A 16,665-nucleotide genomic window follows, 5' to 3' on the forward strand; every position below is an offset into this window, starting at 1 on the left:
ATGTGATAGTTCCTGGTATAGGAGGTGTCATCGGGCCCACGTAACTGTGTGATACTGAGGAAAAGGGAGAAATAAGTAGCACAAGTGCCCCTAGAAATAAATCTCAAGCAAGTTAAGTCATAAAAAATAACCAAAAAGTCAAGTACTGATACTTCAAACATCTGCAGTGTATTAATTTTGTTAACGTGTACAGTTTACATAATTTCTGCCTATATTCAGACCACACATTTCAATCAACCTTCTTATCGTAACTGAATAGTTTGCTCAACAAAGAAATTCGATCATGTACACAGCCATTAAACCGCCGTCAGCCCATGTTAGACTTCCTGCAGCCTGTCCAGAGCCCTGCAGCTAACCTGATAACGCCACAACAACATGTCCACTTCACTTAGCAGCTAATGCAGCCAGCAACCAATTCTGTGAAACTCCAGTTTAGAAATTTCAGCCAACAGGTATCAGCTGTTTTCATACAGATACCGAGTCTCATTCTGCTCTATCTGTGGACAGTTTCTTACAGAGGCGCTTCTGCAGCAGGGTCTTGCATTGTAAGCCAAGCTTCCAACACTTTCCAAGGTTACATCATTTATTTAAAAAAAAAATCTTATCAGATTGGTCTTGATACAGAGACTTTAGGGGAATTTAAGTTGAATCTCACTTCTGAATCGCCTTAAGGAGATCACGGTGAGTGGATAAGACTTGGGTAAGGGACTGAAAGGGAAAAGAAAAAGCTGTTTCACTTGTCAGTCAGCAGCCTCTTCAATTAGTGTTACAGTAAAGTGTTAAGCAACAAAGCTATGGAGATCTAAGGCCATGGCAGTAAACTGAAAAATGGGGTGTAGTCTAAATTGTTTGGCTAGGAAATGCTAAAACACCCAGGTATCCCTGACTGCAACCTGTGATTTATTAGTTTAAATGAAAACTCTGGAATAGGTATAGATTTTATTGGTTTCGTCAGAGTTAAAGGCTGACTTTGATTGGACGCAAGCTGTAAGCACCAAGGGTTACCAAGGGTCACAATAGCTATGAGTCTCTAGGATGTATGAAACACAATGTGTCACATCACAGTCTAAAGTTTAATGTGGCGCGAAATAAGAATTATTATTTATAGAAATGGTAGTTATTTAAAGGAACTATTACTTTAGTCTGCCACACAGTTTACTTATCTTCAGATACTTTACCTCCAAGCCACAACAACTGATAGTACAAGTAGCTCATTAATATTGTAAAACAGCATCCTAGCTTCCCAGTTAGCAACAGTCATGTTTAAGTATATCTAAGTGTAAGTGTATGTAAATATATGAAACATATGCTTACTGGCTAAAAACGTTACTACCTGGATTTAACTAATCAAAGAGATAAGAACTTTGCATTGGATAATCACTGCATGATTCCATGTTGGAAGACAACCCACTGTCACCCAATGGCTTCCCTTTTAGAAGAGTCGAACTATTGGCCTGCATCAAGCAAAGAAAACAACTAAAGAGACTTCTGAAGCTAAAAATTTGGTTAGAACTCTCCAATATGCTAATTATTAAAACCTGGAAGGATAGTGGGCTCAGTGAGTTTACCTGAAACCTTGGCTGATTATGACCCACACCCGTTCCTTGGCTTGTGTGATTAGGTAGAGGCTCAATAGGGGGTCCATGACCCTCTTGGGGGCATTCCCATAGGGCTTAAAATCTGGGACTCTCCACCAATTGCTCTTAGAACTGAAAAAGCCTCTTGGATGAGAGGTGAAACGTCTTTAAGGAAACTTAAAGAAGTCCAGACGCTTTTCTTTTCCAAGCTCCTTAGACTTCGATGACCTGGATGACTGAGAACCTTCGCAGACATACTGGAACGATAGTGGTGAGCCATCATCTCACAAGCAATGTGGACTAAACAGCTGTGTAGCCTTCAGAAAACCATTTATCAGTGAGCCTAACTGGATTAGAAGAAACACTTCAACTTGATTGTAAGTATAAAAATTGGACTCGTAGCAATGAAAAATAAGTCGTGTGGTCCAAATTTACTATGTTCCAGAGTGATGGGCGTATCAGGGTAAAAAGAGAGCCAGATAAAGTGATGCGCCCATGCCTAATGCCTACCCTACGAGCGTGTGGAGGCAGTGTTATGATCTGAGGTTGCTTCAATCAGTCAGCTCTATGTTCAGCAATGTTATGTGCTCAAAACGGAGGTCAGCTGTCTATCTGAACATACTAAATGATCAGGTTTCCCATCAATGCCTTTTGCTTCTCTGATGGCACAGGCATATTACAAGATGACAATGCCAGGATTTTTTGGGCTCAAATTGTCAAAGAGCGCTCCAGGGAGTATGAGACACCATTTTCACACATGGATTGGCCACCGCAGAGTCCAGACCTTAATCCCATTGTGAACCACTGCGATGTGCAGTTTAATGCTTTACGTAACGGTCTGACTCTCCCATCATCAATATGACATCTTGGCAAAAAAGTTAATGCAGCTCTGCACATAAATAAATGTGACACAGCAAATGCAAGCTATCATCAAAGCTAACGGCAGTCTGACTAAACGTTAAGAGCGTGAGCCTCGTTTATTGGCCAAGTCTAAACATGTCATTTGTCTATAAAAACAACTAAAACATCTACACAGAGTGTTCCCATAAACTGTATATGAAAGGAAAAATTCTTTGCACAAAAACGGCATATTGTTATGGAGAATAACACTCAGCCTGTAAAAATGGTTTTGCAACTGAGCCAACAAGGCTGAGGAAAGAAATGTCCCTATGCAGCTCAGTGACCTTCTCTTGATTTAACCACGAGGCTAATGCAGCTTGCTTTATAAACTGGAAGTGTAAAGTTTCACAGATGATTACAAATTTTATCCGTTTACATTTTTTCCTGGCCAATCTTTGCAAAAAGGCTTAACTTTGTCTCCTGATCTCCTGCAATTTTTCAGATTTTAAGGAAATACTTATTTCTAACTTTTTTTATTTGAAACAAGCACATATACAAAAAAGGAAAGAAATAGAAAAAGGAAAACAAGAAAATCACTCAGAGAGCTCTGTTCTCCACCAGGAGAAATTTAATTTTTGTCTTGAATTCCTGTCTCATTTCATACTCACCTCTCTACTCAAGTATCATGGATTTTGGTTTAGAAGATTAACCCTGCCTCATCGCTTGTCACAGGATTAGAAATGAGTATATCAGAGAAACGAGTACATCAGGGGGACAGCTCAGGTTATGCGGTTTGGAGACAAAGTTAGAGAGGAAAGCCTGAGACCTTTGGACATGTGCAGAGGAAGGGATACTGGATATATTGGACAAAGGATGGTGAATGTGAAGATGCCAGACAGGAGGAAAAGAGGAAGACTACAGAGACTCATGGATGTAGTGAAGGATGACATGCAGAGGTTTGGTGTCACAGCAGACGATGCAACAGGTAGAGTAAGATGCAGGCGACCCCTTAAAGGAGCAGCCAAAAGAAGAAGAGCGTGATATCATTGAAATCATGCTTTTCATATACAGCACATTGTATACAATACAAATTTTTTGAGGGGGAACAAAGTGTCTGTACTGAAAGTGAGTAATAGTGATGGACGGTGCATCACTTTTGTTTTCTTTCCAGAACCGTTTGGAATAATGGCACAGTTATGTGAACGTTTAATGCATTTCTCTGACACCGCACTTTTCTGCTTTAATGAATAAAGTGGCGCAGGCTTCAGTGGGGGAAAGTGATAGCCGTTAAGTAGGTTTAATTGGCATCACGCTGCTATTCCCCACCAGTTTAATGACCAAATCTAAAAATGTAAGCTGAAAACACGTCGTCATGACACTAAAAGCAGAGTTCAAAGATTATGGAGTTGCGATTCATGACTGTCCAATTATTCTTTAAAAGGGTCAGATGAGTGACTTTATCTTAAGGTCACACACAGGAAGATACCGTCAATGATAAACTAAAGCGCAGTGTTTTTGACATTTAAATCCTTCCTGCATGAAAAAAAAAACCAGATACAGCAAGCGTTAACATGTACAGTCCATGCCACGTTTACTATTCTAAGTGCAATATTTTAAGCGTTATGGCTATCCAAACACCAGAGGGTGAAAACAATCGTTCACTAGACTTCACTTTAATGTAACGAAAATAGCTTAGATCCATTTTTAATAGCAGCAGAAAAGCACATGCAGTCATTACAGCAGCTCAGAGAGCACAGCTCCTCTTTGTCACTTTGATCAGTAGTCAGAGCCTCCAAATTTAGGTTTCACTATCTCACCTAAATCTAGTCTTCCTGACGCCGAACGTCATTAATCAAAACGGCTGGCCTATTCTCAGGATGCACCATGATCATTTCTCAAAGTGAGAGTATTAAACTAGAATAGAACATGTGGTGGGGGACACGATTTCTCCAAAAAATGACTAAATTATTTAGACATACATTCATTTAAATCACGTTAATAATGAACCAAGAGAGAAAGCCTTCCTGAAATATGTTGGGGTAATGAAAGATTATGTGTAGACCAAAGTTCTTCCTCACAATGAATACAATTAGAAAATGAGTTCTGGAAATGTTGGGATGCTGTGTTAAATCCAAATAAAAACTACTAAGTTACAAATTCCATAAACCCAAATTGTATTCATAATATAACATAGAAACCATATCAAATGTTTAAACTGAGAAAATGGACCATATAGGAAAAAATATAAGCTGCATTTGAATTTGATGGCAGTTTTGATTTCAAAAAAGTTCTGGGAGCTGAGGAGAGCAGCTGATGGATTTTTCCCCCGATCTTGTCTGACAGGATTCTACCTGATCAACAGACCTGGATCTTCTTTGTTGCATTTTTCATTTCATGATGCTCCGAATATTTTGAGTGGCTGAAAAGTCTGGAGTGCAGGCAGGCCAGTTCAGTGCACTCTTCTGCAATAAAGCCACGCTGTCGTAGATCCCAAAGATCACGAGCTTCCAATGTTCATTTATCCAGATTCTCTGAATCTTTCGATTGTATAAATGTAAGTGGTATATTTTCTCAGTTTAAACCTTTGATTTCTCGTTCTATCGTGTTACACCCCTATGTGACCCCTACCCACCTTGCAGTGGCAGGGCAAGAGTGTAGGTGTTGCCAAGGCTTAATTATCGACCATTTTTTTGGTTGTTTTTTAAGCTAACTAACTAGTTAGGTAATTCTACAGACTCTACTGTCAGTCTCCACTCTATGTTGCTGCTTTTGAGCCAGGTGGTAACATAAATGGGGTTTTCGTGCGAGACTAAACACAGGTGTGTTTCTGTTAGTTGTTTTTGGTGAGATGAGTGATGGTTTACTTTCACTAGAACTGAGGATTCTAGGATTTCACTAGAACTGAGCAAATAATCTTTAGCAGGTGTGTTTCAGCTAGGTGGCTGTACTGCCCTTCTATTAAAGCAGGTGTTTATTTTTGCTTTGCTGTCTTAGTTTATTATGTTTGATGGTTGTCCTGAGTGGAGCTAAGCCTCAGTGTTCAGCAGTGAATGGCATCTTTGGTCTGCTGCCTGCTCATGATTTTTATGTTTAAAGTTCCTTTACGCTTGGTACACCACTGAAGGTTAGCTAGGTGAAATTAGTTTGGGGTTTTCAGTTTTATTATTGTATATTTGCTTGAGAGTTGCTCAAAGTTAAAACAGTAACACTGACTTTTGTAGGAAATTTTGTGAGAAGGTTGAGGCAGTTTTATTAGTTATGGCCCACTGGGAAGCATTTAGCTGCGCAGGCATGTCGTGTTCAGCTTCAGCTTTGGTTATGGATGCCTAATGATGACATGAGTGTTTTGTGCTTTGACCTCTAGTGTTGTAAAGAGATTGGCCCACTTCTGGTGGATCACTTGTGAATGTTGCTGCCCGGTTGAGCCACATTTGTTGAGATTGTGTCATGGGCATGATTCCCCATTTGTGGTTGGTCACCAGTACACTTGCTTTACTCACTTTTTTGGATATAGTAATGTGTTGTATAGGAACAGGTTGCATGTAACCATTTGTGCTGTGGAGACAACAGATCACTTTTGGTTGGGATTATTGGTTCCTACTTTGGTTTGTGTGTGGACTAATTCTTCTGTGTGTGTGTGTGTGTGTGTGTGTGTGTGTTCGTTCAATTTGACAACTTGTATGATCCTCTTGTAAGGGCATTCATGTATGTTTAGCGAAGTCTACTTATGCGAAAGCATGTGATGGGCACTGGTCAGACACATACTTGTTCCTGTTGCCAGCCACACATGTCCTTTCAGCATTGATCTTTCAGGTCTGGAAGACGACTGACTGACATTTTTTAGTATTTTAAGGCCCCTGGAGGAAACTGGGGTCGTGTTACAGCTTTTTGCAACCTCTACCCAACCTACAGAGCAGTGCAAGAGTCTAAAGTGTCAATTGTCTACAACTGAGATAAACTTGTAATTTAAAATAAAATGAATCTTTCTAAAAACTCTGGTGTCAGTCTCAACTCCACATTATGGTTTTGAGCAAGGTTATAACAGAGTTTGAGAATTTCAAATCATTGCATTCTGTTTTTATTTAGATTTTTACACAGTGTAAAGTATTTTGGACTCAATTTGTATTTATTTTCTACATGATTGTATATACAAAGTGTGAGGAAATTTGTCCAGAAGTTACAGGCTAAAACAGGACTTTGAATGCATTTGTTATTTAACAGAAACTGCAGTATTTAAAATGGATAAAGATGCACTGAAATGTAGCAAGGACATTTAGTTCAAATGATTAAGATAATACTTAAGATCAGAATGCTAGCTTTAAATTTGATATGCAAAAATAACATGTGTGGAAACCAAACACCTTCTACTGTCTTTGTGAACAGAAAAAAGCCAGCAGGCTACGGGACAGTTGAGATGTTTAACAACAGTGTTCATCTGAGACCTGTTGGATCCCAGATGGTGCAGTGACAGCCAAGCTCCACCTTGCTGCTTATATTATGCAATGTGAGCAAGCTTATACTTAACCAACTAATTACACGGCCAATTAAACAGACATTTGAATGAATACATTTCCTTTAGTTAAAAACGAGACCGACAGGCTAAATTGCAGAGGACATTGTCAGAGGATTTAGGGTCTAGTTGTTAAATTATGCTGCCATTAGGTGCTACTTCTTATTACTGGGATGTGCGAGATGTGCTCAAGAGTTCTTAGCCAAGGAAAAAGTGAAATGGACACCAACCAAATCCTGCTGCAGAAAACAAAGTTATGATTCAGCGACAGAGAGCAAAAACTGATTATTTTCAAAGTAATTTATGAACCCTGATATTGATACTGTGTTGTATTGCCTGGCTGACTATCTAGCTTTTTGTGTGTGCATATGCAAGTCTTTATGTCTTTGTGTGTGAAGATGACAACAGAAAATTGCCACTCAGCTGTTCCGACTTACTGACCGTGGCTCAGGGGGTTGGGAAGCGTATCTGTAACCGGAAGGTCGCCGGTTCGATCCCTGGGCTCTCTGTCCTGGTCGTTGTGTCCTTGGGCAAGACACTTTACCCTACCGCCTACTGGTGTTGGCCAGAGGGGCCGATGGCGCGAAATGGCAGCCTCGCTTCTGTCAGTCTGCCCCAGGGCAGCTGTGGCTACAACCGTAGCTTGCCTCCACCAGTGTATGAATGCTAGAGTGAATGAATAGTGGCATTGTAAAGCGCTTTGGGTGCCTTGAAAAGCGCTATATAAATCCAATCCATTATTATTATTATTATTAATTGCTACTGTTTGATCACGAGCCCTCAGCTGATAATTACAATGTTTCAGACAGCACTTGAACGCACCATGAGCACGACTCTTTACCTGAGTCCTCCACTCAACACCCCCGCAACCACACCCTTCCATGCCTGACACATCTAAGGTGTCATGTTGAACTGCCTGCGTAAGAGAGGCGGTAAGAAGAACAACAATCCTTTAAATCCTTTTTAGCCAATAAAACATCACAAATTAGGTACGTTAAAGATTGAAAAGGACTATTGCTAACAAGACAACATGCATTTAAATGTAATCAAATTTTAATAACAGATAAAACCCAGCTGTAGGTACTTCAGATTTAATGCAAGGACAGCACCAGCATGCTGATGTTCAGTGTCCTTCTGTAGCCTGCAAGCATTAAGTATTAAAATCACACTGAACCCCTGAAGCCCAAGGCTGCTGTTTGACATTTCCACCTCAACAAACTCCGCAAATATTGTCACCAACAGCTGCAAAACATACAGCAAAATTGCAACATTTGAGCTCAATGATAAGAGACACGTGGAACAATTTTAAAATATTCTACTTGTCACAAGTCCAAAGGCCATCTTGGACAGGTCACCCGTCTATCACAGGGGTAACATAGAGAGACAAACTCTCTATGGCAAATTTTAACCTAATGTGCCAGAGCACCCAGAGAAAACCCACACAGAAACAAAACCCACATACAAAGGCCCCAATCAGCTTGCAGCTTTAAAGCCAGGACCTTCTTGCTGTGAGGTCACAGTGATAATCACTGAGGCACCTTGGCAGACAACCGCCCAATTAGCCAAATTAAAACTAGAGTTATTAACACCAATGTGATTGGACCTGTTCTAAAAGTATGATGCAACAAAAATGATTCATAACAAAACAAATGTAACATCTCTAGCAAAGATGTCATACTTTGACACCACTACAGATCTCATAGGTGAGCAGGCGATCTGACCCTTTGGTACATGTCATTCCCTGCTTTCCTGTCTACTTTCTACTGATGTATAATACATTTAAGTTTTCACAGCACTCCTTTAAATCTATATCAAGACTGCTCCCTCACCATTTATGTTATAGAAGGTGTGTCTGTGAGAGGTAATGTGGTTCTTGTGATACCAGGTTTAAATGTATGCAGGAGTAACACCTTACTGCATCTTGGTCTCATCAGAGCAAAAATGAACAGACCTATAAGCCAGAGAGATTTTGAAATACATCATTCAAGAGAGTTTCTATGCTTCCTTCTGCATTTACTCTTTGGTCCAAATAAGAGTCAAATGATTAAAAAAAACAGAAAAAAAAATGCTGTTTGGCCTTATGGCCCCTATAGATACAAGACTGATGAAGAGTGAGCAGAGATGTTACGTCATCGTGTCCCAAAAAGGCTCCACTGAGCACGACATTTCAGACCTTACTTGATGAAAAAATCCATAACAAAGGGGAACATGAACGTCTCCAGAAAAATTTCATCACAATCCATCCATTGCTGTTTTTTGTATCTGGATCAAAACCAGCAGAAATACTGCCGTAATAAACTTCTGGACACTTTGGGGCATCAGGAATTCTTATTGTCCAATGAAACATTATCACTGAACACTAGTCAGTTCGTGGATAAGTGGAGATGTGGTCTCTCAAAACTCAACGCAAGCTAATAAAGAAGTGTGCGCAAGTTTCACAAAGTCTGCACCATGACGGAGGAGCTGCCACAACTTGTCATCCTCCCATTGTGAGTACAGTGCCATTTACAATGAAAGCAATTTCTTCCTCTTTCCTAGACGGATAATAGCAGCCATTCATCAGAACCTCGCAAATGACGTGTTTCATCGATTTCCATCAGTCTGGGAGAACAGAGCCACAGAGATGGAGGCTCAGAGACATAAGAGCTGTCAGATCAGAGCAGAGTTGGGCAGTGAAAGCCCCACAGAGGGGAAAACAAAGTTTTAAAAAAAATCAGAATAGAAGGAAACAGATTATCAACTCCCATCTATGAACAATGCACTTAACGCTCCATGTTTGGGCTGCTAATGACATGCACAGACTGGGAGGGGGTGGGGAGGTGTTCCTCCAACACAACCTGCCACATCTCACAGCCACTGCATAACAGAGATTTACTCTTCTAATGAAATCCTTTGCTTGCCAGTTGCTTAGCAACAAAAGTACTGATTCATATGGCACATACGGTATGCGCCTGACACTGCATTTCTGACACTTTGGAGGAAGGTTGCTTCTTGGATGAGGAAGAGAGGGTGAGAAGAAAACAGGGCAGGAGTTATGAAATGAATGCCAGGAGAGCAAAAGGCAGAGAGGGAGAGATTGGAAGTGAAAGGATGACCCGTCTCTGGCTGACTCCCACAGAGTAGCACAACAGGTTGGTGGAGCTCGGCAGCTCCACAAAAACACACAAAAAGACCTGACTGCTCTCTTATATGCGCACATAAACAGTGTTCAGCTATGGACCCTGAAACGAAAAACCTCGGCATGATCCGTTTTCAGGAAAGCATTTCTGTTCCAATTTTCTACATCTATAAATAAATCTTGGCCAAAAACCAAACCAAACAAACGGATCCTCTTAAATATTAGTCGGAAAAATGTGTCGGTCTTTCAGGTTTATTCATTTATGAAGCAAAAACCTGAAATATTTGTAAGTTGTCCCTTTGTATCATGACAACTAATATAGCTGAATTCTTGGTAGTTAATATTTGGGTGCTGGGAAGATGTATATTCTGTATTTTAAGAAAGAAGATACATCGACATATTAAATAACCCATGACTCTAATTGTTATGTGCAGCCTTAATTGTAAGCAGCTTCAACCCAACCATGGAAATGATACAGACGTTTCCCTTCAAAAGGTCAGCACCACCCTGCATGCAGCCTTTAGCGATTCTCTTCCACCCTAACTGCCTGTCTGAGAAATGAATGCACATGCATTAAGACAAACTGCTCCATCTCTTGCACTTTTATCAGCTAGTCCATCTTTGCCCTTAAGCATATGCGTAATGGCGGAAACTCTAAAATGAGACTTTATGGAAAAACACAACAGAAAGATTTTTCATTTTTCTAACACACGACTGCAGACGGCCTGGCGCAGATGATGTCATTACTGTGAGGCCGAAAATGTAGTAGCAGTTGAATTAAATACTACTGCTGCTGCTGTCTCTGGAGATTACACAAAGACACGCATGAACATATCTGACCCATGTAGCAGCCCCTGATAGCTCCACGTGTCCTCAACAGGTTAGAGTATTCCAGACTTTATGAAATACACTAAACAAACTGGGCGGCATGTTCAGCTGGACAGTTGAAAGAAAATGATGCCGACTTCAGATTATGTTGACAAGAACTCAAAAGGGGGGAACCTAAGCTAAGTTGCTGTTTACAGAAGATTAAAAATCCCTTGTCCTCAATAAAATGCAGCTGGATGGATTTTTGTTTGTAAAAATAAGATTCAGCAGCACATTTTGCCTCTGCTACTCTGTTTGTTCTGTAAATTATCCAGTGAGAAATTCTTCAACAGAATGTAGCTCCAATTCAAAATGTACTGCGCTTGAGGCCGGTGGATTATCCACATTAAGCGGGACATGATATCTGGAAACACCAGGTTTTAGTTTTGCCCCCCCTATTTTTAGCAGCACAATTTAACTTCCACTAACCTTCAATGTATGACCACAAGCATTGGTTGTACATTGTACAAATGTCAAACTATCTTCATAATATTCCCACAAATTGTTTTCTTATTGTGTGGGAATTAAGCTCCTCAACATGTTAAATTCGTATGATAGTTAAGCTTTTTACAATACTTGTAGGCTACTTGTGCGCTGGATCACCTTCAAATCAACTAAGAACAAACTGAATGCGGTGCACCAACAAGTGTCAGCGGTAGCTCCAACTGCAAACCTGCTGTTAACGAGGACCAACTTTCCTCGTTAACAGCCTACAGTCCAAGATCAAAGAGGTTTTATTATAACAGGCTCGCATTGTATGTGACATTAAGCCAAGAATAGCAGAGTTCATTATTCAGAGTCATGCACTTTGATTGGACCTACTACAGATTTAATTACAAGCCCAAATCAAACTGGCTGCTACACAAAAACCCCTCTATGATGATTTCATGGAGGAGTGCTGCGTTATGAAATGAGCTGGCGTACCTTCTTTTTGGCGTTACAGTGGCAGCATACGGTCCACAGGTATTTGAGAGTTCTCCACAGCAGGATTATGAAGAGACCCCCAAAGAAAGTGACCATGGAAGAGGCGAGGAAAGCCCACCACATCCGCTGGCCGTTGTTATCACAGGGCACATCTGGTGAGAACGGGATGATCACATTCATCTTGGATATGTGGATGGATGGGTCCGGGTTGAATCTCTCCCTGTTTTTCGGCATTACCGACTTCTGGTCACCTGCCAGCCCCTAAAAACAAACAATCAACTCAACTGGGATTCAGGGCCTTTGGGGAGCTCCAGCCAGCGCCCCCTGATGCCACAACGGCTCAGGCATGTTCAGCCAACCACCTTCCGCTCCTCTTCCATCTCATCTGGCTTCACTCTAAGCAAAGATGTAAAAGTTAAAGTCCACAAGAGCCACACTCGCAATTAAAAAAAAAAAAAACAAAAAACCAAAAAAAACCCCCAAACTTCTTTTGAAATTAAGATCTCAGTCGTGCGCCTCACGACGCGTGTTCGTTGCCGGGATTGCGCGTCATCCGTTAGACGTGTGCGTAAAAATCAAATTTCTTGTTCAAACTCCTCAAAACTCACGGTTTTCTCACAGATCCGATGGATGAAACTGCAGCGGCGTTATGATAACACTGAAGAGGCGTGCTGTCGTCGCCAGTCGATTCACTCACTCCCCCACCTTGTTTTTTTGTTTTTTTTACAGCGTAGCCTTCAGCAGGTCCGCTACTTGAGCTCAGCACCGCGCACTGTTGAATGCCGTCCTCGCGTCAAAGGCCGCAGTTTGTCGTTTCCTTTACGGATATATCGTTTGGGTTGGAAAAAAAATGACCGTTTTATTCTTGTACGCAATTCTCGTTCTCCGACTCCCTCTGTCACATCCATTTGTTGGAAGATGGCATCGCAGATTTACAGGTAGCGGGGGAGGAGCCATCAATAGCAGACGTCGATGCTTATCTTGATGTCTGGTTATTTATAGTGACCGCTTCATCAATTTTTGATGGTTGTAACTTTATGGTTAGAGCCACCGTGCTTTTAAAGCCTTAATTTTGTACAGACGTTTTAGTTTTGTACATTAGATCTATGTTCCTAAACTATAATCACATTTCAAACTGTATTTCTATAATAAGGTGGGGCAAAGTGACGAAAATGAAATTCTCTTATTGGTGTCCTACATCTTTATATGGAGCTTTAACATCAATCTAAGGATGTCTGGAGCCTTTAAACGAGAAAACGTTTTCTCCAGCAGTGATGGAAATACGGGTTTAAAAAACACATTGCAGCAGAGAATACACCATACATTTTCATTGTTTCCACGCCACCACGCATTAAAGGCTTAGAAAACCCAAAATGTAAAAAGTTTCCAAATATTGGAATAAGAGTATTTATATGGGCAGTTATAAAACATGGTAAGGAAAAGTACTAAACAGGACATCTTGTTTTCTCTCGTCTAGTGGTAAATTACTCCCCCTCGAGGACAAACTGTGCACTGATTGAGGTCCAACTTGAGTCCAGTTTTTCTTGACAAATAACCAGCCCGCTATTTGTGAGCTGATGTTAGCATTCAGATGTGCAAAGAAAACACAGACAACTTGCACTCCATTAACTGAATGTTTAATATTTTATAGAAACAATAACCTTCATTTGGAGAAAGCCTGATGTAAAGTGTTTTATCTGACATCCAGATGAAATGCTCTCAACGTGATTGACGTGAAAATTCAAGGAGGAACACGTACATGTGTTTAGCCAACAGATGAAAAAAATAAAATAAAATCCCTTCTTAAATTTAAAAACAAAAAAAAATAAAAAAATAAAAATCCACCTGACAAAGAATATTGGCAGAAACTAGCAAACCTGCTGCGTGATTTACAAGGAAAATTGCAGTGTTAATAAGTGTGGTGTATTAAATATATTTAGCTTGGCACAATATTATATGAGAGGAGTGAAATGATCCAAATAAAGACTGACATAATGTGAAGGAAGCAATTTCTCCTCTATAAATAAGAACATTATTCACTAGAGAGCTACAGTTGTATAACAAAGGATCATAACCAACATCTTTGACTTGATTAGATAAATTAAATGGCAAGAGAAGACATAAATATCAAGGAGGGAACACAGTGGTCCATCTTCAGTTTGGAGTTGATGCAGAGTCCCTGTGGTCTGACAATTCAAGGGATTAAAGGAGTGCTACTGAATATGAGGGAATACACAATTCAAGTATTGAAGACTAGTGTAAACAAGTCTCTGTACTATATAATTACTGTAGTAGGAATATTGCAAATCATGTGTGCTGATATTGCTGTAAGTGAGAAGTATTGGATGTTAACCATCGAGTCGGCTGTGAACTGCTGGATTTGAACATCTTCGCTACATCCTGGAATGTTTCTGGTTGACATGAACAAGGGGAGATACTTTTACAGGGCTCCATCTGGAATCCACAGTACTTTACTCTGTTCCTGCTCCACGATGGTCATGATCTGAGTGCAAATGTAGGAGACGCTGCCTCCCTGGACAATACCTGCAATACAGTTGGGAGGAGGGTGGTATTTTTGTGGTTAACACATCCCATTGAAAGTTCTTTCATTTTTTCCCCATTCAGTCACTCAGCTCCCAGACCAATGTGATTTTTTCTTATTTTTGCATAATCTAAGCACTACTCATTTTCAATTATATCAAGCATGTAATGAGACTAATGTTGACACCAACCAACAGGACTGTGGAAATAAAAGACTTACAGTTGTAAACTGTGAAGACAAACTGGTATAAGCTGTCTATCAACAGATACTTTTAATGAAAGTGCTGATAAATATAATCACAATCGTGGCATGTGTGCAGAAGTTGGCCGGCCAACTCTCCCTAATAGATGGGATCAGTTGTGGTATGTGTTCATTGCAAAAGCCCTTGTGTATAAGTCGCCTCCTTTTCTAGTCATTAATCAGGCAGACAGTTGGGTGTCAGACTGTCTGCTGCTCCAGTTACCAGAACTTTAACTCTTCTTAAAGAACACACATACAGTGCTCCCAATACCTCCTCTTTAAGACTAAACTCTAAATAACATGAAATAAATACAGTTAAAAACAAATCTCAGAGACTATCACCAAAAATTTTGGACATACAGCGATAAATGCCATTAAACAGTTTGTGTCTGATTATTGATGGACTTTTAAGCCCGAGGTGAAAAAATGGTTACAAAAATACACCTTTCTTTGTAAACTGGGATTCAGTTTGCAGTTACACATTTCTGTGTACTGTAGGTGTGGTTAAGGTTACAATAATTAGAATTATAATGCCTGTATACAAATTAACATCGAGTGAACATAAGCCTATCCCACCAACCTGTGAAGAAGCGGCTGTAGTCCTGCTCTATTTTCTGCGCTGCCTCAAACTGCTCCCTGGAATGTTTCTGAGACAGTTTATCCCGCAGGTACAAAGGGTCCTTCTGCTCTCTGAGGAAACATCAGCCCTGTCAGCCTGCTACAAAACCTCATTTCAAACACTCAAAGTGTCAGATTCTTGATGTCAACAAAACAGTCACAATTTCCATATTTTGTATTACTAAAAATCTGCAGACATGTTTATAAACAGTAATAATAGTGTGTGGATATTTTAATACATCTTGAACATTGCTAAATACAAATTTAGAGTGAATTTCTTTTATACAAAAATGTGAATACATTTATCCCAATTCAACTGCATATAAATTATTCATGTTTCTGGGCTGCTACTGCCAACATTAACTTAAATGAAAACCATTTTCCTGGAAATTCTACTGGCAGTAATAGACAAGAAAGTCTTTTTGGATAAATCAGCAAAGTTAACAAGGATCAACTACCCTTATTAGCATTTTATCGAAATAAAATAAAAAAATACTCAGATGTTGACTAAAGTAACTATAGATGCAATTTAAAGGAGATATCTACTAGTTTTTACAGCAAAACTTCTCATTTCTGCCAAGAAATCTAACAGCTTAGCTTCAGTGAAATCTCCCTACTTTAAACCCATCCATCCCACTCAGTACCCATGACCGCACAAAGCCTTGAGAATTCATGTGTTTACCAGTCTTCATCTTTTACCTCTGACTTAACCTAGAATACCACTGTCTCTCTCCTTTCACTCATTATGCAGTCAACATTTTGGTCTGCTGATGCTTCTCAGAGGATAGAAACCCATGAAAAACCTTGGGCTCCTGTCAGTTGCTGCAGCAGGCAGTGGGAGGTGTGTTTTTGTGTACATGGAAGCTGAGGCCGGCAGGGCATCGTGTGTTTTTAGCCACCCACACCACGAAGCGGAGCCACAGGCCTCGTGAGCCCCTCCCAGGACAGCTGGCACTCAGCTGATGACAGCGAAGGCTTAGCAGGAATCAATCTGAACCATGTTTGCCTGCTGCACAGTTTCATAGATTTATGGACGCGTGTGTGTACGTGCGTGGTGGAAAAAGCCTGTTCCTGCCCTACCCGAGTTTGCCCTGATTTGCATGCGTTTGTGTGCGCATGTGCATGAAGCACCATGCCGAAGGTTCAGCAGATTTAATCTTCCCACGGATTACAAATGAAAAAGCAGAGGATCTGTGAGCCATCACCATCAGTCGATGAAAACAGGTGGTGGAAGAGAGCACGTCATGTCTTCGCAACTAATGATGCTGATCAAATTTTGGTTGATCAATTCGTTTTGTTATGGATGGAGGGCAAATGTGATTATAAAACCAGCAAGACTTCTGCGGATGCCAATTTCCCCAAGCAACTGTCTCAAGCCAGATAAAATTAAGCATAATCAGGAATAATCAGTCCTTCAAGCGAGAATGGC

At 40.4% G+C, this 16,665-nt stretch overlaps 2 protein-coding genes across 10 annotated transcripts in view; both read right to left on the reverse strand.

Moving 5' to 3' along the window:
• LOC308390961 (calcium-activated potassium channel subunit alpha-1a-like) overlaps window positions 1-12,752 on the reverse strand; it is a 103,474-nt gene extending 90,722 nt beyond the window's left edge. For 6 of the 8 annotated variants that reach the window (XM_080873355.1, XM_080873358.1, XM_080873357.1 and 3 more), the window contains exon 1: window positions 11,837-12,752. In XM_080873355.1, coding sequence (XP_080729481.1) covers window positions 11,837-12,070 — 234 coding nt within the window. In that variant the 5' untranslated portion in view covers window positions 12,071-12,752. The remainder of the gene's footprint in view (window positions 1-11,836) is intronic. The other 2 variants (XM_080873354.1, XM_080873360.1) reach the window with 2 other exon arrangements.
• Window positions 12,753-13,477: 725 nt separating this feature from the next.
• LOC308391071 (disks large homolog 5-like) overlaps window positions 13,478-16,665 on the reverse strand; it is a 30,380-nt gene continuing 27,192 nt past the window's right edge. For both annotated transcript variants that reach the window (XM_080873511.1, XM_080873510.1), the window contains exons 32-33: window positions 15,199-15,308; window positions 13,478-14,380 (exon numbers count right to left, since the gene is read on the reverse strand). In XM_080873511.1, coding sequence (XP_080729637.1) covers window positions 14,277-14,380; window positions 15,199-15,308 — 214 coding nt within the window. In that variant the 3' untranslated portion in view covers window positions 13,478-14,276. The remainder of the gene's footprint in view (window positions 14,381-15,198; window positions 15,309-16,665) is intronic.

The sequence above is a fragment of the Rhamphochromis sp. 'chilingali' genome, assembly GCF_963969265.1.
Source record: "Rhamphochromis sp. 'chilingali' genome assembly, chromosome: 22".
NCBI lineage: Eukaryota > Metazoa > Chordata > Actinopteri > Cichliformes > Cichlidae > Rhamphochromis > Rhamphochromis sp. 'chilingali'.